The sequence below is a fragment of the Punica granatum genome, chromosome 5 (genome assembly GCF_007655135.1).
Source record: "Punica granatum isolate Tunisia-2019 chromosome 5, ASM765513v2, whole genome shotgun sequence".
In the NCBI taxonomy this organism is placed as follows: Eukaryota; Viridiplantae; Streptophyta; class Magnoliopsida; order Myrtales; family Lythraceae; genus Punica; species Punica granatum.
In genome coordinates this window covers 17,836,400-17,859,789 of record NC_045131.1, presented here as the reverse complement: position 1 = coordinate 17,859,789, position 23,390 = coordinate 17,836,400, and the positions used below count along the sequence as shown (strand labels likewise).

The window sequence follows — 23,390 nt, the reverse complement described above, 5'->3', positions numbered from 1 at the left end:
AAAATAATGTCACTGATATGAGCATATCATGAATCACTAGCTCCAATGAATACGCATTAATTCTCGAGCCCGCTGTTATCCGCTACATTCAAATGAGTTATTTGAGTATCACTCTCGATTTAGGATCAAAAGATTTTAAATTTAGGTCTTAGCAATGCGACTTTCCCCGTCATTTTAATTTCCCTTCCTCCATCCCTTTGTACGTATATTTATGGTTCTTATTTGCAAAAAAAAACAATAAAGAAAAGCCCTCGATCCCACTTGTCTTTCTCAAACAAGTCCCGTCTTAACGAGCAATCAGACGAGCCTGGGGTGTAGTCCCTTAAAGAAAAATACATCCTAAGCACCACGGAGAGACGCGGATATACGGGAAGAATGCGTTCCAACTGCTTACATATATATACATATATATATATATATATATATGTACACATACGTTAAGGAAGAGAACTTGCAAAATCATCCCACTAGATCATTCGCGCAGAGTCCTGCAATCTGGAAGGAGGAAACCATGTTGGCCGGACGAGTCCGTATTTGTATCCACAGTCTCCATCTCCTCATGATATGCACTGTCGTAAGCTCGAGTCCCCCGGAAGATACTGTGAAGTGCCCTTCCTCCACAAATAATAACAACTGCACCGTCACGAATTCATTCGGGGAGTTCCCAGATCGAAGCACGTGCAGGGTTGGAAATGTGACTTTCCCAAGGTCGGAGGAAGAGGTCATGTTGGCAGTTGCAGCAGCGACAAAGGCCGGAAGGAAAATGAAAGTGGCGACTCGGTATTCTCACAGCATCCCTAAGATGGTCTGCTCTGACGGGGACAATGGCCTGCTCATAAGCACCAAGTATCTCAACCGAGTGTTGAAGGTGGACGCCGCGTCCATGACTATAAGCGTACAGGGTGGGGTCACTCTGAGGCAGGTGCTCAATCTCTTTCGTTTGCCATTATATATTTGATTTTTTTTCCATTAAAATCATGCATATTCTCAGTCTATCTGCTGAAATAAATTCCTTTCGAGGAACCGGCTTGATCCTTGTTATATTTTATTCATGTAATCTTTGGCTTCTTGTTTGTTGGCGTCCTTTATTGTCACGTTTGTTCAGCATTGAGATGTCTCCCACATTCTCTTTGCAATATTTATATTCCATGAACAGGTTATAGACGAGGCGGCCAAGGCCGGCCTGGCGCTGCCCTACACGCCTTACTGGTGGGGCCTCACGGTGGGTGGGCTGATGGCCACAGGGGCACATGGCAGCTCTCTGTGGGGCAGGGGAAGCACCGTTCATGACTATGCCGAGGAGATCACAATCGTCACCCCCGCAGCGGCTCCATACGGTTATGCTATGCTCAGGAAGCTCAATTCGACGCATTCGGATTTTAATGCTGTTAAAGTCACACTTGGCGTTCTTGGCGTTGTTACTCAGGTACAGTATTTATACCCATCAAATACGTACATATCACTATGAAAAAAAATTATGATTTCATTCTCACCAATAAAACTCTCGGGTGTTTCTTAATTTATTTTTTCTTATCTTATCAATTAACCAGACTTTGGGCCGTAATATAAATATAAGAATATGTTTTCTTATTAGTAGTATGTATACGGAGAAGGTGCTTCACGTCTATATAGCACCAATATTATTGTTGCTTACACAAAGACGTACCTGTATTGATTAACCACTCTATTTCCACGAGATGATGCTCCACATTATAATTTCTCATACGTAAGAGCAACTACAAATAGTGCCCTAGAAGTGTTTTTCCCACCATTGTATTTTTATTTTTATTTTTTAGTTGAAATCCCACCATAGTCCTTGGAATCTTGAAATTTGCTTGTTATTAATGACCCCCAATTTTATAAGAAATTTATCCGACTCCTCAGCAGGATTATTTGTTGTTTTTCAGTACTATTGGATCGAAATGGGATTCACAGGTAAACCTTCAAATAGGATAGGATTACTGATTGAAATGGGATGGGATTTAAAAATATTTTATAATTTGTTAAAATAAAAATCAATTTAAAAAATAAATACAAAAAATTTTAACAAAATTTTTTAAAGAAAGGACCATATCGGAGAAGAAGGAGAGGGAGGTCGAGCCCCACAGTCCCTCTTCTTCTTGAGAGAATGTGAAACTAACACATCCAATGTGGTATGTAAGTCTTTATTCATTGTCTCCCAAATTATCATGTGGAGCCTACAACATTTATTCAAATTATCCCGTGGAGTCCACATCACTTATTTCTTTTATATTTTTCTCAACATTTCATTGGAGCTAACACACGCCAATTTGGTGTTTTAGTCTCATCTTATACTTTTTCCTCCTTCCTCAACGGGACTCAGACCAAAAAAAAAGAAAAACAAATGCTGTTCAATGCCAGAATTCATAAATTTGATACTAAATGAGGGGCATTTTCGTCTTTTCATAATAATTATATCCTAATCCACCCATAACACACCTCTCTCCAAAATGGAGGACATACGTGTACTTCTATAGCAAGCATGATTTTTTTTTTTAAACCCAAAAATAATGTTTTAATGCCAACGGTACCCTTGATTTATTTGTTAGGTGAAACTAAAGTTGGAGCCCCTCTTTAAGCGGTCCGTAACTTACGCTGTGAGGAACGACTCTGACCTCGCGGATGAAGCTGCGGTTTTTGGCAATAAACATGAGTTTGCAGACATAACATGGTACCCGAGCCAACGCAAGGCAGTCTATCGGTTGGACGATCGTGTTCCACTCAACACACCCGGCAATGGCCTGTACAATTTTATCGCGTTTAGAGCCACCCTCTCGCTCGCATTAGGATCTAGCCGATCCACAGGTGAATTAAAATTTATATGGCTCTGTTTACTGATGTTCTTCCCGTAGGATTCCTTTATGTGTGCAGATGATATCTGTCGTCTTCCTTCTTTCAGAGGAAACTCAAGAATTAAGGAATGACGCGGACGGGAAGTGCTCCAATGCAAAGCTAACCACAAGTGCACTCTTGACCGCGGCATATGGACTTACCAATGACGGTATGTATGGTTATCTTTAATATTTAAAAAGTATTTTTTTATTTTTTTGGTTAAACTTATGTGAAAAAAGTTTTAGATAATATGTCCACAAATTCAGTGATAAAATGAGGAAAAATATAATTGTAAATATCATTCTAGCATTTTTAGCAAATTAAAAATTTATTTCAACCTTCTAATTATTGTAAAAAAAAAACTATGATTTCAAAATTTTACTAAAACGAGGCTCTCAAATATTATTTATTCGCCTTAATCCTATTTGTCAAATTTATGTATCTGAATAGTTGAGATAGATCACCCATCGGACACTTGGATTTCTATGGAGGTCACTGCCAAGATTCGAATAGTCAATGATACGTTATCAGATTGATTTTTTTTATGACATACAGTGATAACATACGATCAACATTTTTAAAGATAATTGTAGCTAGTTTTCGCATTGTTCGAAAAATTTATACAGTCCTATATTTCTGAAATGTCAAAGAAATGGTAAAAATTGACGAAGACCTATATCTGTCCTATTAGAAAATAAATAAATAAATCTTTTAGTCAATTACGAAACCTTGTTGGCGATATTTAATTGAGACCAAACATTTTACACAAATTACACAAAAAGATCTCTATTAGATACCTAAATAAACAAGTTATAACCTTGCTACAAATATATATGCTATTTGATTGCGGTTGCTGCAATCCTTATCTTCTTGACTTCCACGATAAGTTCAATTACACGGAAAACTTGACCCAAGTTCAATCCAAGCTGAATATAGGGATAATCAATCCTTTCTGATTATATCATAACGATTAGAATTCGAAAATAGAACCCGCTTTTGTTTTGAAAATTCATATGAATTAAATTAGCAAGAAACCCCTCATTTGTGCAGCCTAGGGAAAATTAACCCGAAAAGAGTTAGTAATTATAAGAGGATTGTCCAATCAGTATTTTAATTAGACTTACATGAATTCTTGAAGGTGTGTTATTCACCCGATATCCGGTGATTGGATATCAAAATCAGCTCCAATCGTCAGGGTATTGCCTCGATAGCCTCCAAGACGCCTGGATCACGGCATGCCCATGGGACCCTAAAGTGAAAGGCCAGTTCATCCACCGCACCACATTCAGCATTGGCATGTCCGTGGTCAAGAGCTTCATCCAAGACGTGCAGAAGCTGGTCGACATGGAGCCCAGGTCCCTGTGTGGGACGGAACTCTATAATGGCATTCTCATGAGATATGTGAAAGCCTCACCTGCGTATCTTGGCAAGCAGGAGGACGCAGTTGACTTTGACATCACATACTATAGGAGTAAGGACCCCTTGAGCCCCAGGATGTACGAGGACATACTTGAAGAGATTGAGCAGATGGCAATCTTCAAGTATGGCGCCCTGCCCCACTGGGGTAAGAATCGAAATTTGGCATTCCTTGGGGTAATCAGAAAATACAGGAAGGCAGCGGAATTTCTCAAGGTAAAAGATGTTTACGATCCATCAGGGCTCTTCTCGAGTGAGTGGACCGATCAGATTCTTGGGCTAAGGGAGGGGGTGACAATAACCAAGGAGGGATGTGCATTGGAAGGCCTATGCATTTGCTCTCAAGACATTCACTGCGCACCGAACAAGGGCTACTTTTGCAGACCCGGCAGAGTGTTCAGCAATGCTAGAGTATGCAGAAATGTAACTTCGAAGAAGCATTAACTCCAGTTGCCTTATAGCAAACTCCATATGGTTGCCGATTACGTTGTAGCGCACGACTAATACATAATGTAATGTTCATGAATATCGCCTAATTTCCTTATAGCAAACTCCATACGATGTTGGAAGAATGGATCAGTCGTAGATCTATGTTGTGTCTATCTATATGTTAAAGCTGTCTGTGTTGTATGCAAGTTGGTTAAGTCGAAGTCGGTTGGTTTTCTTTAGACAGTTAAGTGTATGTTTTATTTGAATTTGAACTGTGACTAGTCATAGGGCAGTTACTAGCAGTTATTATATCTATATGTATGGGATGTATCAAACTCTGTGTGTGTGGTTGTTTTTCTTGTTGATGAATGAAGAAAACTGTTCATCATTCTTATCCCTTCTCTCTCTCTCAGTACATTGTTTTCGAGTTACTGCACAAACATAAGTGCAGGTTTCTAGCATGCATAAGAGATCACGGATCGCTGTGTGCATTTGAGAGTTTCAAGTAAACTTACATTGAGTGAGTGAGAGTTAACAGTGGTATCAGAGCTTTGAAAGGATCTTAAGGACAGGGTTGATGGGTACGATAGTGGCAATGCCCAATTTCTCGAGTATCACTCCACCAGTTTTTGATGGAGAAAACTACCAAACATGGGAAGTGAAGATGAAGGTTTTCATGGAGGGTGCAGACCTATGGGATGCAGTGCTGCAAGATTACGAAGTTGCTCCCTTACCTGTAAATCCAACTTTCAACCAGATCAGGATTCACAAGGAGAGTTACTAGAAAGGCCAAAGCTAAGTCATGCTTATACTTTGTTGTTTCTCCTACAATTTTTACTCGAATCATGAGGTTTGCATCTGCAATAGCCATATGAGATTATCTGAAGGATGAATATGAAGGAGACGAGAGAATAAGGGGCATGAAAGCACTGAATTTGTTGAGGGAGTTTGAGAAGTTGTAGATGCAAGAAGGACAGGAAGTGAAGGAATATGTGGAGAAACAAGTGCAGATTGCAAACAAAGTGAGAATTCTGGGCTCCAACATAAGTGATGAAACTTTGGTCCAGAAAATTTTAGTTTATGTGCTTGAGAAGTTTGAGGCAACAATTGGCTCACTTGAAAATACTAGAGAACTGTCAGATTTGAAGCTTTCTAAAGTTCTCAGTGCCTTACAAGCTCAGGAACAGAGAAGGATAATGAGAAAGGAGGAGCCAGTAGAGGGTGCTCTGCAAGCAAAATTGAAAAGGAATTCATATGAGAAGGGGAAGAAATGGCAAACAACAAAAGAGGTATGACAGCGATGCTGGTAAGTAAGGAAACACCCGCACATGGAACCAGGAAAAGAAGTGGAGTTCTGGTCCTTGTAAGCATTGTGGAAAGAAGGGACATGCTCACTTTAAGTGTTGGAGAAGGCCGGATGTAAAGTGTAGGAAGTGTCACAAGATTGGACACATGGAAGCTATTTGCAAAGAAAAACACATTGAGCATCAGGGAGAAAGTCACAATGCATCAAGTACTAAGGTAAAGCAATTCTTTTTTGTAACTTGCTTTGCTTCAAATGCAGTCAAGGATGGGTGGTTAGTCGATAGTGGATGCACTAATCATATGACTAGTAAGGAAGCCTTGTTTAGAACAATGGACAAGTCTGTAAAGTCTAGAGTAAGGATAGGAAATGGAGAGTTCATAGTTGTTGAAGGTAAGGGTGATGTGATGCTCGAGGTTCCAGCATGCACCAAATTGATTTTGGTGTGCTATTAGTGCCAGAAATAGACGAAAACTTGCTAAGTGTTGGTCAGTTGGTTGAAAAAGGCTATAAAGTGATGTTTGAGAAGGGGAAATGTGTGATTGGTGATGCTGTGGGACAAGTTCTATTTGAGATTCCCATGAGGGAGAAGTGCTTCTCATTCAACCCTTCGGATGAGAAACAAGTTGCTATGTCTAGTCAGGAAGTTGGAGAAGAGATTTGGCATAGGAGGCTTAGGCATTTCAACAACAAGGGAGTGATGCTTATGCAGAAACATGGAACGGTCGAGGGGCTACTTTTACTGCACAAGGAATTGAAGAACTGCAAGGCGTGTCTAGAAGGGAAGCAAACCAGATTGCCTTTCAAGAAGAGTCAATGGAGGGCTATTGAGAAACTTCAGTTAGTCCACACAGACGTTTGTGGCCAATGTCAGAAGAGTCACTAAATGGCAGTAAATATTTTGTTATTTTCATTGATGATTACACCAGAATGTGATGCATATTCTTTGTTAAAGCAAAATCAGAAGTTAGCATGGTGTTTCTGAAGTACAAAAGGCTCGTGGAAAATGAAAGTTGATGCAAGCTACTTACTATGAGATTAGATATTGTAGGAAAGTATATCTCAACAAAATTCAGAGAAGTCTGTGAAGAAGCTGGCTTCAAGCATCAACTCATGGTTCCATACTCACCACAACAGAATGGGGTGACTGAAAGAAAGAACAAGAGTATCATGGACATGACTACATGTTTGTTGCAAGAGAAGCATGTGCCCAAGAGTTTCTGGGCTGAAGTTGCTAATACTACAGTATTCCTCCAAAACAGGTTGCCAACCAAGGCAGCGGGGATGAAGACACCACTGGAGGCTTGGAGTGGGGTTAAGCCATCTTTGAGCAATATAAAGGTATTTGGCTGCATTTGTTCAACTTATATTCCTTCTGTCAAAAGAGATAAACTTGATCAGAAAGGAGAAGTTAGAGTGTTTATTGGATATGGTGAGTAGTCAAAAGCCTACAGAGTTTATCAGCCATCAAATGGGAGAGTGATCATTAGTAGGGACATCAAATTTCTTGAAGATGAGGAATGGAACTGGAATGCAGGAACTCAACAAAAGCCTGTAAAGGAGAAATCTCAGTTGAGTGTGCCACATATCATACTTACTGAGATACAAATTGAAGAAGTTTCGGTCAAGGAAACAGGTGATGATCCACCAGTAAGAGGAACAAGGTTATTGGCTGATGTTTACCAAAGGTGTAATGTAGCAGTACTTGAACCATCTTGCTTTGAGGAAGCTAATACAGATAGGAAATGGGTTGCAGCAATGCAAGAAGAGCTCAACATGATTGGGAAGAATCAAACATGGGAGTTAGTTGAGAGAACTCAGAACAGGAAAGTCATTGGGTTCAAATGGGTCTATAAAACCAAACTCAAGTTTGATGGGAGTGTAAACAAGTATAAAGCAAGGCGGATAGTCAAGGGGTATGCTCAGATATGGGGAGTGGACTACTCAGAAACGTTTGCACCAGTTGCAAGGCTTGACACAATAAGGCTTCTCTTGGCTATAGTTGCAGAAAGGAATTGGAAGATATACCAGTTGGATGTGAAGTCTGTCTTTCTAAATGGGGTGCTCGAGGAGGAAATCTATGTAGAACAACTAGAGGGCTTTGAAGTAAAAGGAGCAGAAGGTAGGGTCTATAAACTCAGAAAGGGCCTTTATGGTCTAAAACAGGCACCTAGCGCTTGGTACAACAAGATAGACACTTATCTGCAGAATTTGAAGTTTGAGAAGAGCTTGAGTGAATCCACATTGTATGTGAAGAAGGAAATGGACAGTATAGTGATACTCTCATTGTATGTTGATGATCTTTTAGTAACTGGAGACAATAAAATTCAGGTGGAAAAGTTGATGGGTGATCTGCACAAGGTATTTGAGATGACAGACTTGGGAGAGATGTCTTATTTTCTAGGGATGGAAGTCCAGCAGAGAAAGAATGAGGTGTTCATTTGTCAAAAGAAGTATCTAAAGGAGATTATGAAGAAGTTCAAAATAGAAGAATGCAATAGTGCCTCGACTCCTATGAACCTGAAAGAAAAACTAAAGAAGGATGATGGATCAGGTGCCACAGATGCTAGCAAGTACAAAAGTCTAATAGAGTGTCTGATGTATTTGACTGCTACAAGACTAGACATCTTATATGTAGTCAGTTTGCTCTCGAGATACTTGAGTTGTCCTAGTGAAACTCATATGGTGACAGCAAAGAGGGTGGTGAGGTACTTGAAGGGAACTCCATCATTTAGAGTGAAATTCAATAAGAGTGATCAATTCAAGTTACATGGTTACTCTGACAGTGACTGGGCTGATTCATTAGATGACATGAAAAGCACATCGGGCTACTGTTTCTCTCTTGGATCAGCTTGTTTCTCATGGAATTCGAAAAAGCAAGAAATTGTCACTCTGTTCGCTGCAGAGGTTGAGTTTGTTGCAGCAACCAATGTTGTCAATCGGACAGTATGGCTAAAAAATTTTGATGAAGGATCTAGGTTTTGGTGCAGAGGAGCCTACTACATTATATGTGGATAATCAAGCTACCATAGCAATCTCACAAAATTCAGTATTTCATGGGAAGACAAAACACTAGCAGGAAGGTGAAGTAAAGCTGGAACACTGTAGCTCAGAGGACTAGCTTGCAAACATTTTCACTAAGTCTTTTAGTGTTGGTCGATTTAATCATTTGAGACAGAATATTGGTGTTTGTATCAACTCCTGATCCAAGGAGGAGTGTTGGAAGAATGGATCAGTCACAGATCTATGTTGTGTCTATCTATTTGTTAAAGCTGTCTATGTTGTATGCAAGTTGGTTAAGTCGAAGTCAGTTGATTTTCTTTAGATAGTTAAGTGTATGTTTTATTTGAATTTGAACTGTGACTAGTCATAGGGCAGTTACTAGTAGTTATTATGTCTATATGTATGGGATGTATCAGACTCTGTGTGTGTGGTTGTTTTTCTTGTTGATGAATGAAGAAACTTGTTCATCATTCTTCTTCCTTCTCTCTCTCTCAGTACATTGTTTTCGAGTTACTGCACAAACATAAGTGTAGGTTTCTGGCATGCATAAGAGACCACAGATCTCTGTGTGCATTTGAGAGTTTCAAGTAAACTTACAGTGAGTGAGTGAGAGTTAACATACAATTGCCAATTACGTTGTAGTGCAGCTAATAAATAATGTAATGTTCATGATTTTCGCCTAATTTCCTTATAGCAAACTCTATACGCTTGCCGATTACGTTGTAGCGCATCTAATAAATAATGTAATGTTCATGAATATCGCCTAACTTCGTGTTTTTTTATGAATTTTTATTGCAGAACATGGAACAATTACAACTAAAATCTTAAGAATGACAGAGTGCTTTTATGTGAGGAAAACGCAAGAGAAAGTAATCTCTGAACTCTAATGTTCCATGCATAACAGATCAAGAGAAGTACATGAAACTAAATGCTTAACATCAACTGCAACTATATTCCCTTTCCCCATTCCTTTTGTTCTCCTTTTTTCGGGAGACGATATAATCAGTGGAATTCCTCCTCTATGAAAGGAACCCGAGCCTTTCACCGTTCTTCTTGGCCAGTCAAATCAGTCCTTGCCGCTGTTTTGCGTCTGCCCCAATGGACTTGCAGAACTCCGTGATCACATGCACAGGGGCATCAATTTAGTTTTCATTGCTCGGAATCGTTTTCCTTGTACTATTATTTGGGCAATGTTTCCTGCTAATAAATCCAAAGCTAATGTTCATTGAAACAATTTAGGCAAAAACAGAGTTATACCAACTTGAGAAACAATAACCATGAACCAACTTGAGAAATAATACTATGGATGGACCTGAACCTTTGTCGCTTCAGATTCCGGAAAGATTACCACCAGTCATCCTTGCAGCAACAATAAAGAAAAGTTTCTCTTCCTCCGTTAGAGAATTCGCCTCTTTTTAGGTTAAAGTCTGAAATTTGGATACAAAGTGCACGATAGTATGTAAATTGGATGTAGAAAATCCCCAGAATATAAACTATCCCACCGACCTATGAAATCTTATTCTGAAATTTTGTTGTTTCATAAATAACCAAAAAATACTTTAACAGGCCAAAGGGGAGCTCACCGACAGTCACCCCTCCCTCTCTTTAAAGTCATCGGCAAACCTACTGGCCACCAACGACCTTTGTTGGGAAAGGGTGCCCACTAGCAAGGTCTTCTCCTCCCCTAATAGGGAGATCTCATTCGGTCTTGTACTGAGATCTCCCAGTTAGCAGAAAGAGGCGGCTCGTCGGCGGCCATCACTCCCCTCGAAGTTGCTACCCAACCTATAGGGTCCTAGCAAACTCGGAAAGGGAGGGATGACGGCTAGCAAGCCCCCCTCCACCCCTTATTGGGGTATGTCATTTTAGAATCGGATTAGGATCTCGCTATTTGGGGAGGAGGGGCCTCGCTGGTAGCCACCCCCTCCCACTCCTCGATTGCTGGTGGAACATAGGTTTGCAGACAGCCTTGAAGGGAGAGGGGTTGCTGTGAGCGAGGCTCCCCTCTGCTCCATTCGTTCTTCCCTTTCGATTTTCGAATTTTGCTTTCCTTTTTCTCTTTTTTTTTCTTTTTAATTTATTTTTATTTTTAATGTTCTTAAAGTTAATTTTTCATTTAAATAAAATGCCACATTAGCATTTTTAATTAGAAATAATAGTATGAACTGAACCAACTCGAGAAAGTTGAGGACTAGGTTCAATCTAAAAATAGGTTAAGACACCAATCGTAGATTAGTTCAAATGGTTCAGTGCTTATTACCTTAAGTGCCTTGGATTTGAGTCTTACGAATAAAAAAAAATTGTTTGGAGAACTTTACACCTTATTAGACTGACCTGACTCGAATTGGATTAGTCGGGGACATTTGGAATTCTGAATGCCGTGGTGCATACAGGAAAAAGAAAGGTTTAAGACTAAAAAAGTTACAAATTGAAAACCAAAATTAGCTTATTCCCAAAAAATAAGAACTGAATGCTAATAGTTTCCTTAAATACAATTTGTCAGGTAACGCTAAAGCTGCAGCCACTTTTCAAAAGATCTATAACTTACTCAGTAAGGAAGGACGATGTACATCTCGGAGATATAGCTGTGAGCTTGGGGAACAAACACGAATTTGCAGACATAATTTGGTACCCAAGCCAACACAAAGCAGTCTACTGGATAGATGATCGCGTTTCACTCAATACATCTGGCAATGGTCGGTATGATTCCATAGCACTTCGACCAACCCCTTTGCTCCTGTTATTAGTTTGTAGATCCACGGGTCAGTGGAACTATGGTTGTGTTCATTATTTGCCTCGTTAGAATCCTTCATGTGTACATATTTGTCCTTTTTCCTTCTTTCAGAGGAAAATCAAGAATTGAGGAATGATGCGACAGGGAAGTGTCTCGCAGCAAGGCTGGTTACAGCTTCACTCGTAGCCACAGCATATGGTTAGACCAACAACGGTATTTATTGCAACCAACTATATAAATCGATCAGATCTTTTCTTTTTGTTCTTTTTTTTTTTGCTTATATTTCAGTATCAACGGAGGCTCATTGGTCTAGAAGAAAATATGTGAAAGGGAAGCAAAAGGACACATAAAGTGCTACTGAGGAGAATCAAATCCAACACCTTTTGATCTCAGGTCAAGGGCGATGCCATTGTAACAAGTCTCCTTACCCTTTTTTTTTTTCTTTTTCTTATTTTAACGGGTATGGTTTTATGGACTAAGTCCAGCCTAAAGTTTTCCCCAGTCCGGTCCAACCAATCCTTTTATTTCAAGGATAGTGCATTTTATGTGAATTACTTCTGAACAGCTTTTCAACAAAAAGTTGAACGAAAAATCTAAAGAGGTAAACTCTCTTGGCATGTAAATGGAATCTGATTAGTATTTCTTGGGGAGGATTTGGAAAAAACTTGAAATGAGTTGAGACAAAGTGCTTTTCACGGATTCCTCTTCTACCTTACCTAAAAAGGGAAAATGACACCGTACATCACAGTTTGAAGACAAGTATCACAGTGTATCATATTTCGAAAAATTAACATGATGCATCAAGAAAATTTTAAAAGTTTTCACTGTACATCATATCGTTACTCTTCCGTCCAAAATGGGATTGAATGGTGAAGTTACAACATTTTCAGGGACATTATTGTACAAAATAAAACTTGAGGGATTTAAACGAAATAAAATGAAAAATGTAAAAGAAAAAAAGAAAAGAAAACGAAGGAACTGATTGGGGGCCCCGCCGGCAATCGACACCCCAATTTGGGGTCGCCGACTTGGTCTAAGCCGGCCGGTCGGATCCCCCAAAGTGGGGGGGTTGGGGGCGCCCCCGTTGGGAGTCGACCCCCCGATTGGGGTGTCTAGCCTGGTTTGAGCTGGTCGGAGACCCCAATTGGGGGGTCGATTGCCGGCGGGGGTATCAGGTGGCCGGGGGGCGCTCCCGATCAGCCCCTTCTTTTTTTTTTTACATTTTTCATTTTATTTCGTTTAAATCTCTCAAGTTTTATTTTATGGAATATGTCCCTGAAAATATTGTAACGTCACCATTCAATCCCATTTTGGACGGAAGAGTAACAATATAATGTACAGTGAAAATTTTCAAAATTTTCTTGATGCAACATGTTAATTTTTTGAAATATGATGCACTGTGATACTTGTATTCAAATTGTGATATGTCCTGGAATTTTTCCTACCTAAAACGGGTGTCACAGCTCTATCTCCGTAGTAAGATATATATATACATATATATATATATATATATATATATATATATGTTGTATATGTGTGTGTATGCGCCAGTATGTTTTTTGTACGTGAGTGCACCGCCTCAAAATATAGACTTTAATCATTTGAGCATTGTTATACAATTAATTAATTTGGTCTAAATGATTGCAGGTGAGATATTCACCCGATATCCGGTGATAGGATATCAAAATCGACTCCAGTCATCGGGGACCTGCCTCGATAGTCCAGAAAATAGGTGGACAACAGCATGCGCTTGGGACCCCAAAATTAAAGGCGAGTTCTTTCACCAAACCTCATTCAGCATAAGCCTCTCCATGGTCAAGAGTTTTATCCAAGATGTGCAGAAACTGGTCAACATGGAGCCCAAATCTTTGTGTGGGGTCGAGCTCTACAATGGCATCCTCATGCGGCGTGAAAGCTTCACCTGCCTATCTGGGCAAGCAGAAGGATTCTATCGACTTTGACATCACTTACTATAGAAGCAAGGACCCTCTGAGCCCAAGGCTCTACGAGGATGTACTTGAAGACATAGAGCAGATGGCACTAGTCAAGTATGGTGCCCTACCTCACTGGGGTAAGAATCGAAATCTAGCCTTCAACCGTGTGATTGGAAAATACAAGAAGGCCATGAAGTTTATTGAAGTTAAAAAGGCTTACGATCCTTTAGGCCTATTCTCAAATGAGCGGACGGATAGAATTCTTGGGTTGAAACAAGGGGTGAAAATAACCAAGGACGGGTGCGCATTGGAAGGACTAAGTATTTGCTCCATGGACACTCATTGTGCTCCGGACAAGGGCTATTTCTGTGGACCAGGAAGAGTATGTCGTCTACCCTTATTCGGATTGAGAGAAATGGAGTAAATATAAGGGAAAGGGAGGAGTTTGTATCAAGTGCAAGTGTGACGTATGTCCCATTATTACTTATTTTTCATGATGACCCTAGTGAGAGATATTCGCTTATTGCCACTGGTTAATTTTATAAATTAATTAGAGTGTGAAGTCATAACTAGATTACGATGAATCCAAAATCGTTATAATTTTACTTATTCTTATCTTATTTTATTAATTGTTATTTATTATAAGGGTAAATTACACAAGAAAAAATACAAGTTTTCATTCTTGTCTCAACTTTGATAGAGGTTTTCACTTTTGACATAAAATATTTCAACTTTTATATTATGTCTCAAAAATGGCACTCCGTGACAAGGCCGTTACATTTTCCGTTAAATTACCGACGTGGACGATAACGGACCAACGAGCTGCACATGTGGCCACCACATCAGGTCTCTATTCCACCAACTCGGGTCAAACCCGAGAAACCAAATCAAACCCAACCCAAGTGTGACAGATTCGAATCCTGAATCTCACCCGAAATTAGTTCCTCCATTTCTTCCCCTTGTATCGCAGAAGAACCCTAATTTCCCCTATATCTCCCTGTCCTTCCTCTTTTTCGGTCATCCTCATCATCTTCAATCATCCTCAAATCCGAAACTAATCCTCTTTATCGGGTTTTAGGGTCAGCGTCTTCAATCCCCGAAATCAAATCCCCCAACCCTAACTTCTTCAATCATCCTCATCATCTTCTTCGATCATCTTCAGTGACCAACTTCTTTGATCATCTTTTTCGGTCATCCTCGATTAATTTGCCAATATTGCTAGGAAACTAGTAAGTGGGAGACAGTTATCAACAGTTGCTTCTCAAGAGACACGGTGGAAGAGATTCTATTGTCAATTTCCGATAGACCAGCCATGTCAGATGCTCGACAACCTCCTTCAAATCTTCATTCAGAGATAAGAAAGAGCTTATTGAAGGAGAAGGGAGGGAGATGAGAACGATTAAGGAATCAATTGGACCTGAGAACTTCAATATTCACTTAATCTTCGAAGAGGAAGATGAGATTATTTTGGGAGTTTTGGGGGCATTGGGTCTGATGTGGCGGCTACATTGCAGCTCGTGGGTCCGGTACTCTGAGTCGGCAAATTGACAGAAAATGTAACGACTATGTTACGGCGTGTTACTCTTGAGACCGGATAGAGATGTTGAAAAGTTTTATGTCAATAGTGAAAATATGCATTAAATCTGATACAAAAGTGAAACCTTGTATTTTTTTTCTTTTGCAATTTACCCTAATTATTTTATTTTAAACGAATAAAATAGCTCCGTCTAGCCCACAGGGCGAGTAGAGCAAGTTTCATTTTTATTTTTCATGCTCTGACTTTGCTATACCTATATATAATGCTTATAAAAAATTTAAGTGAGCAAAAGAAGGCAAGATGAATCACTTTCATCTTTGACTAAATATTGGGTGAGTATTACTTATTCACTTAAATGTAAAACATTTAATAAAAATGTCTGAAAGTAAAAAATCGGCTTCACAGTTGATTCATAAATTCTCACTTACAAACATTTTAATTAATTCTTACTCACTTAATACTCATTCAATATTTTCTCCTAACTCTTTTGGTTGGTCCCTTCTTATATTATGCAGGCGTTTCTTTTTACCTTTTTCCCTATGCCCTTTTCTGGCATAAACTAGGATAAGAATTTTAAGCGAAGGGGTTGTAGCATAATGCTGCAATAACCTGCGCAGGGAGTTCGGGCCTCTCCCATTTAACAGGCGTGAGTTCAATCCAATTCTCGCCCTCGCTTTTTCTTACAATGCTGCAATGCCTTATTTTTTAACAAGAAAAAATTTCATAAAAAGTTCGGCACTTATTTTTCTTAAATAAGATTTTTGGTTCGAATATTATGGATGGAGAAAATTCATAATTGAGAGAGCATTACTTCTCAATGGGCTAATCCGGTTTGAACTAAATTAGTTGAGGTCCGTTGAATTTTCTAATATCAAGGTTCACATTGAAAAAGAAAAGTTTGTAAAAAATTGTCAAATTATTCATGTTTTTATTTCGCTTCCAGTCTTCCTTGTAGAATCTTTCTTGCACGTCAATTTGGAGGATAAATATATAATATGAAAAGCATTGCAATTTTAGGGCCTACGTACCTATTTTGGTTGGGTCTGCGTGTCCTTTGAGCCTAGTGACCCATCTTTGATGGATTCGAGTTATTTGAGTTAAATAAAGAGCAGCGCTAATTGGATCCCAAAATAAGAAAAAAGAAAAAGGAAAAGCATTGCAATTCAAGTATCTCCATTTATTCAATTTCATAAGAAAACCATTATATAAAGGATATGACTTCCAAATGTAACATCTTATCATACTTAAATCATACATATAAAAATATTATATGTTTATCTATATTGTTAACTCATTAAAGTAACTCTGATCACAAAATGGAACATAGAGGGAGAGTGCTTGGTAGAGTAGAATAAGCTCGATCTAAAACTAAGAGGTCCGGGGATTGATACTTGCCAGTCGGACTTTTGTGCTTTCTTATTTAGCATTTCTTATTTTGCATTAGTCCCATGAGATACCCTTATAACCCAAGAAAAAAAAATCGAAAATAGGATCAATCAGTAAGATATATACATACTATGATAAAAAAAAAAATTCAAAGACAAGATGCTAAACATGTACTGGGAAAGTATTATGATTGTGCATATATAAGCATTTATTATAGTATTATGCTTTCTGTTGAGTACATTAGTTTATACAATACCGAAAGGCAATTATAATGATTTTCTCCAATATGTACATGGATGGATTGATTTGAAAGAGAAGAAAAATGAGACGGACTAAAAAAAATAAGAGTTTGAAATAAAATTTGAAAAGGAAACTGAAATAATGTGATACAACATGATAGAACTAGGGATTGGGAGGTTAGAAGGCGAAATAAGGAGGATTGACATGCAAGAGGTTAAATGGACATTATTTTCTTCAACTAATTATTTTCAATTTCAAATTGTATTATATCTTTAAACTAAAAATAAGGGATATTTCGACTTTCAACCATCCTATATAAATGATGAGGTAGTAATAAAATCGAATTATATCTTCAAAAAATTGTACAAAAACACACGACCTAAAAAGGCTCGATATTTTGCCAAACTTTTAATTCTAGCACGACCTTTCAGAAAACTACATAAAAAGACACGACTTATCGTTTTAGTTGAGCGTCTAGCACAACATCAATTTTGTCGTCAACTTTAACAGTAACAACTAACATAGACTTAACAGTGACACATGGCAAAAGGTGATTGCTCGAGTGGAACCGATTAAAGAGTTAATTACCTAGAAAAATAAGGCCTTTACACTTTTTCCTAATTCTAGCACGACCTTTAGAAAATTGTTCAGAAATGCACAACTTATTGATTTTGTTACGCGTCTAGCACGACATTAAATATTCCGCCAAAATTGACGGAATAAGCTACTGTGACCTTTGTGGTGCCCCGCTGACAAAATATGGACAAGCGGGTGCCAACTGAATTTTCAAACACAAAAATATTAAAATAACTAGAAACAAATAACTGAAACCCTCAAGACGGGTGGGCGACGATAGAGGCCTCGCTGGCGACAAGGCCCCACCGCCATATTTAAAAAAGAATGGTAGGAAAAAGGAAAAGGGAGCCAGCAGGTGAGGCATCAATTGTGGCCACCAGCCCCCAATTATGGTCGTCACGCCTTCTGTGATCACTGGCGAATTAGCTGCTTTTTCTAAGATTTATACCAACTAATTTATGAACCATTAGTATATTTGTATACTTTATGATGGCTTTTATTGGAAAGTTAATATTGATGTGTGTTAGAATAGATTTTTGAGGTTACCAACAGTCCAAATCTGATTGAAAAGATACGTTGTATTTGGTTTGCAAGTAACATTTTAAAATCAGATTTTGATTTTGAAAAAGAGTGGTATAAATTGTTATGTTTGGGGCCCACCCTTTGACTTCGTTTGAGTTATTTGATTTTGATTTTGAAAAAGAGTGGTATAAATGGGGCTCAACCTTTGACTTTATATGAATTATTTTGTTTTATTGTTGATAAAATTAAGTTAAAGTAAGATTTTAAAATCTTACTTTGAAACCAAAGAGGCCTACCAACATGACTTTTACTAATGAGAAATATATATGTTGGAATAAATTTTTATGGCGATACCTTCAGTCAATAACTATTCGAAAAAATCTTATTGTTTAAAGCCTTTTCCATTAGATTTGGATTGTTTGTATAGCCTTGAAAATATGTTCCAACATTTATACAACAACATATTGCTAAGTACAACCCATTAGGAAAACATACATGTTATTAATGGTTCATAAATCTGTTGGTACAAATTTCTCGAGCCCAACAGATTATTTTATGATGGTAAAGATTTCCGTTTATATATATATATATATATATATATATATATTAGTTACATTCAACTTATCCAGAATTATTTATTACTGTAACCATGCTCTTTTATTATTATTATTATTATTATTATTTTGTTATAAACGACGCTCATTGACTTCAAATGGCATATATGGTAAAGCATAATCAAATCCAATACCTTTCGGTTTTACCCAACCTAGAAAAGTGAAATTCCGGCAGATTAATCATCTACTTTCCAATTTAGTTCTTCGATTTGCTCATTGTCATCGAATTCACAAGGAATACACATTCAGACACAAGAAGAAATCAAAGTCATCAGCACATACACAACACTTCCAAAACAACCTGATTTCAAGCTCAAATTACTGCTTAAGTCATTCTCCAAATTTCCTACTCCAATAAGTCTCCCAAACAATCAAAAATAAACCACATAACCTACGCTTTCTATTTATGTAAATTTCAACAAGCACACATAATCTCATACTTATTTACTAACAAATCCAAAGCACAAATAACTCAAATGTTTAACAAGCATGGAATTCAAAGAAATCCTAACAAAAGCTCCACAATTATCAAAAATTTTCTCGGGGATCAAGCATCCAATTAAGTTTATAGGATCTCCAAACCTATGCTCTGATACCAAAATTGTCACGACCCGAAATTTCGACAGAATTTCCTCTAAATTTCTTCAATATCCATTATCACATAAACTAGTAATATAAAACCTGCTTTCCATAACTCTAAAAAAAAAAACATATCACCAATCCAGCAAGCTCTAATATGTATATAAATTTCAAGAGAGTAGTTTTTCTCAATCACACCACTAAACTCACTAAACAAAAATTTCAGGTCGTAACATTTCCAAATACATCCTATACAAAAAGGAATACCTATCAAATAACTAAGGTCCCTACTTAGTTCACAAAGCTGATCCCCGATATCCAAAAAGTTCTTTCTGTGCAGCTAGAAACTTATCTGGACAAATATATGCGGGATGTGAGCTGCATCTCAGTGAGTACTATATTGCAAAGTAAAATGAATTAATATTCACTAATAAATATATTTTTTAAACAACCAAATATTCATATAAATAATACTAGCATAACCAAGTCCGTCATTTAATTCACCAACACAACATATTATAAAATACATACAAATAATTACTAAATTCATTCGTAAACAATCAGTTATCTTTATAACCATATAATAGTATTAGAATTAACTATTAACTCAGCACTACCTAACACTCACACACTAACTACATCAAGCTTCAACAAACAACACGGCTTTCACAGAATAACTTCAGACAATCTCAATAATCATCGCATTTACAGCAATCAAACCAGACAAATAATATACAACACAACTAATCAATATAGCCATAGGGTTATATTTCCTCGCGACAAAGTTGTGACGGTACTGTGACCCCGCATATCTTACTCATATCATCCTCAACTCCCAATACTCATATCTCATAAGCGGGGACCGCCTATTAACCTCTGGCGGTAAGAGTTAACCTCATTTTGTATTTTGCCGAGTCTTAGCGGCCGATCAGGCCCCTTTTTCTATTCTGTTGGGTCCGACGGCCGATCGGACCCCTATTTATATTCCGTCGGATCTAGGAGCCGATCCCTATTTATATTCTGTCGAGTCCGGCGGCCGATTATGCCCCTATTTATATTCTGCCAGGTCCAGCAGCTGATCATGCCCTATTTATATTCTGCTGAGTTGAGTGGCCGATCTGACCCATTTTGTAATACGCTGGGTCTAACAATCCCATGACTATAGTCAAACAACAATCACAAGCACAATCAACTGCAACCATGCCATCTCTCATCATAGACGCACACCAAATTCTTATTCCCAAATTATTACAATATTTCCTATAATAATAACATCCATCATATATTTACAGAAATCAATTTATACACCCCATACAATTATTACTAGCTAAAGCTCTTGCAATAATCATAACAATCACATAACTTCAAACAGACGACTACAACACAAACAGAAAACATCTGTCAAATCCTCTTATTATAATCAATCCTATTAATCCCACCAACATTACCATCCACTTAACGTATTATATATTTATATACATATATATATATATATATATATATATCATTTCATAATGGAATAAGGTACTCATTGAGAACCCCCAGAGATGGCAAATTCAGTCAAGCCTTCAGGGTGCAAGGTTTCAGTCTCCACGATTCTTATTATTTGCAAGCATTAAATTATATAATAAAAATATAGCACGATCATAGGGACTTCTGATACCTCCCACAATCTTCTTTAGAGCATATTATTTTCAACAAGTCCCAATTTAGATATATATATATATATAATATTCATTATATATATATATATATCATATTCATTATGTCAATTTCTCATCTATGTCAAAAACTACTTATAACAATCCCCATAATTCTCATTTAAACAAACATGATTGCTCTTGTCAATTTTTAAGGTAAATGAGAAATTCATAAAAGACCAAAAATATTTAATCGCAGTAATAGCGATAGCTTGATAGTACTCAATGCAAGAAATCCAACATCATAAAACTCAAGGCAGCAGAGCGAAATCTCGTAGCATTACCTACTAAACATTTTTTATAAAAACTTACAATAACTTGTCTAAGTTAAAATAGCAATAATTAGGACTTTAGTAATTTAACAACAATATATATATATATAATTAAATTCACTAATTATATCTAGTTAACACAAATTGAACAATAATCATTATTCTTCAGCTACCTCACCAACTCAGAATCTAAATATATCTTGAAGCATTAAAAATGTTAAAAACCTAGAACTTAAAATGAGCGCAAATCTCATCATTTTCACCTTGGGCACTATATTTATTACCAACTCAATATGAAAACTGCATGGGTTTGCACAATGAATTGTTTTATCGTTAATCAAAGTCCAATGGTTTGACACCATCTAAACAAAGCATCATGCAATTTTGTAATAGCCTTTAGGTTTGCGCCCCATTCTATCAAGTACATATAATTGTACCCGAGTCAACTCTTCTGATAATGTCAACTACTATGTGCAATAGGTACTTTTTGAACTCTTTCATGGATTTGGAGAAGCTTAAGCAATGACCAGTAAATCCATTCTGAAATAATCCATCTAAGGAATCAATCAGAGCTTAGAAAAAGAACTTTACAACATCTTCCTTGGGCATGGAGTCTTCCTTACTTTTAGATTTCATGTCCAACCGTTCACAAATTGTAGGTGATCAAAAGAAGCAATTTCATCCGTTCACAAATTGCAGGTGATCAAAAGAAGCAGCTTCATGATCGCAAGTGATCCGTGAAGTCATATTATAAGATAGCATCGTATTTCTCTCCTAGGAATCATTAACTGAAAAATCTTCACTATCTTCGTTTCCCTTTGTTCTCGTTTCAGCTATCCCAACCGACAAAACAAAAAGGAAATTCACACGACATACTTGAAATTGGTTGACAATCGAACCAGGGAGCAAAGCCGAGCTCTTCCTTGCCATCTTGACACCTCTCTCTCTCTCTCTCTCTCTCTCTCTCTCTCTCTCTCTCTCTCTCTCTCTCTCTCTCTCTCTCTCTCTCTCTCTCTCTCTCTCTCTCTCTCTCTCTCTCTCTCTCTCTCAGCCTCTGTTTCTTCCTTAACTTCCCACAGCAGAATAGAAGAATGGAAGAAAAAGAAAGCAATAGAATAGAACAAGAAAGAAAAAGATAGAAGTAAATGGCATGCTCACGTTTTTGCTCTTTTTCTCCCCCCCAGCTCTCTCCGTCTCCCTCTCTATCTCTTGCTCTGTTTTCTTCTTCGTTTCTACAACCCAAAGAACAGAGCAAAAGAAAGGAAAAACAAATGAAAAACCAAGAAGGAAGAAACAAATGAAATGAATCGGATGACGGTGGAAAAGTGGGGGTGGCCTTAAGACCACGTAGAGCCCATTCCTTCCTTTCCTTTTTTTTTTTTAATAATTCGTAGCCACCTAAACATGTAATATATAATATACAAATATATGTATGTATATGTGTATGTATACATGTTTTAAAATATAATTACCGGGTCTCACATGCATCCACACGAATTAATCCTATGCTCACTCGGCCTTAATGAGATAAAACGGGCTAATCACGTTAAATCGGCTTAATCGACCACTTGGGCTTAAAATTGATAAATCAAGTATTGTTGTGATCGTGTGCTTATGCTTGGTGTTTTGGTGTACTCATTATTATTTTTAATTAAGAATCCACAGCAATTGGGTTAATCACGTTAAGTTGATTTAAAATAGGATTTAATTTTCGAGACGGTCGAGAATTAGGGCTCTTATCAAACGGTCCATCAATGGCTGGCTTGACAGCCCGAAACTCGCAAACAGAAGCATTGAACAAATTATAATTAATTTAATAATTTCACACACGGGGCAATCGGGATGTTTCATTCAACTAATTAATTCATTGGGCTTTTTAATAACTTGCATAAATTGGTTAATAACTGGTAACCTAGTCGATAGGTCATGAACCGGTAATTGTGCACTTTAATTGGTTTTGCAATCAAGTTTCTAAAATTTTAACTCTAACTTTAACTCACTATACAACAAAAATCAACAACACAATTATTACTTTTCTCTTTTTCTTCAATTTTTTTAACAATTTAATTGAATTTTTAATACTAAATTCTTTAAACTATCCATTACTTTTTCAACAATTCAACAAGACAATCATTACTTTTTTTCAACTATTTATTAATTTTTTACACATTTTCTCATAATTCAACAACACAATCATTACAATCCAATTAAAATCAAAACTCAACTTTACTTAACTCTAAAACCAAACACACCATAAATTTTTACAAACCATCGAGATTCGCGGTTCGATGT

General features: G+C 37.5%; 1 protein-coding gene across 1 annotated transcript; it reads left to right on the top strand.

Moving 5' to 3' along the window:
• The first annotated feature begins 67 nt into the window (after positions 1 to 67).
• On the top strand, positions 68 to 4,919 carry LOC116206823 (probable L-gulonolactone oxidase 6). Its single transcript, XM_031539635.1, has 5 exons — positions 68 to 922; positions 1,157 to 1,426; positions 2,571 to 2,826; positions 2,921 to 3,022; positions 3,992 to 4,919. The coding sequence occupies exons 1-5, from the start codon at positions 425 to 427 to the stop codon at positions 4,711 to 4,713; spliced, it is 1,848 nt and encodes a 615-aa protein (XP_031395495.1). The 5' UTR covers positions 68 to 424; the 3' UTR covers positions 4,714 to 4,919.
• The last annotated feature ends 18,471 nt before the right edge of the window (positions 4,920 to 23,390 follow it).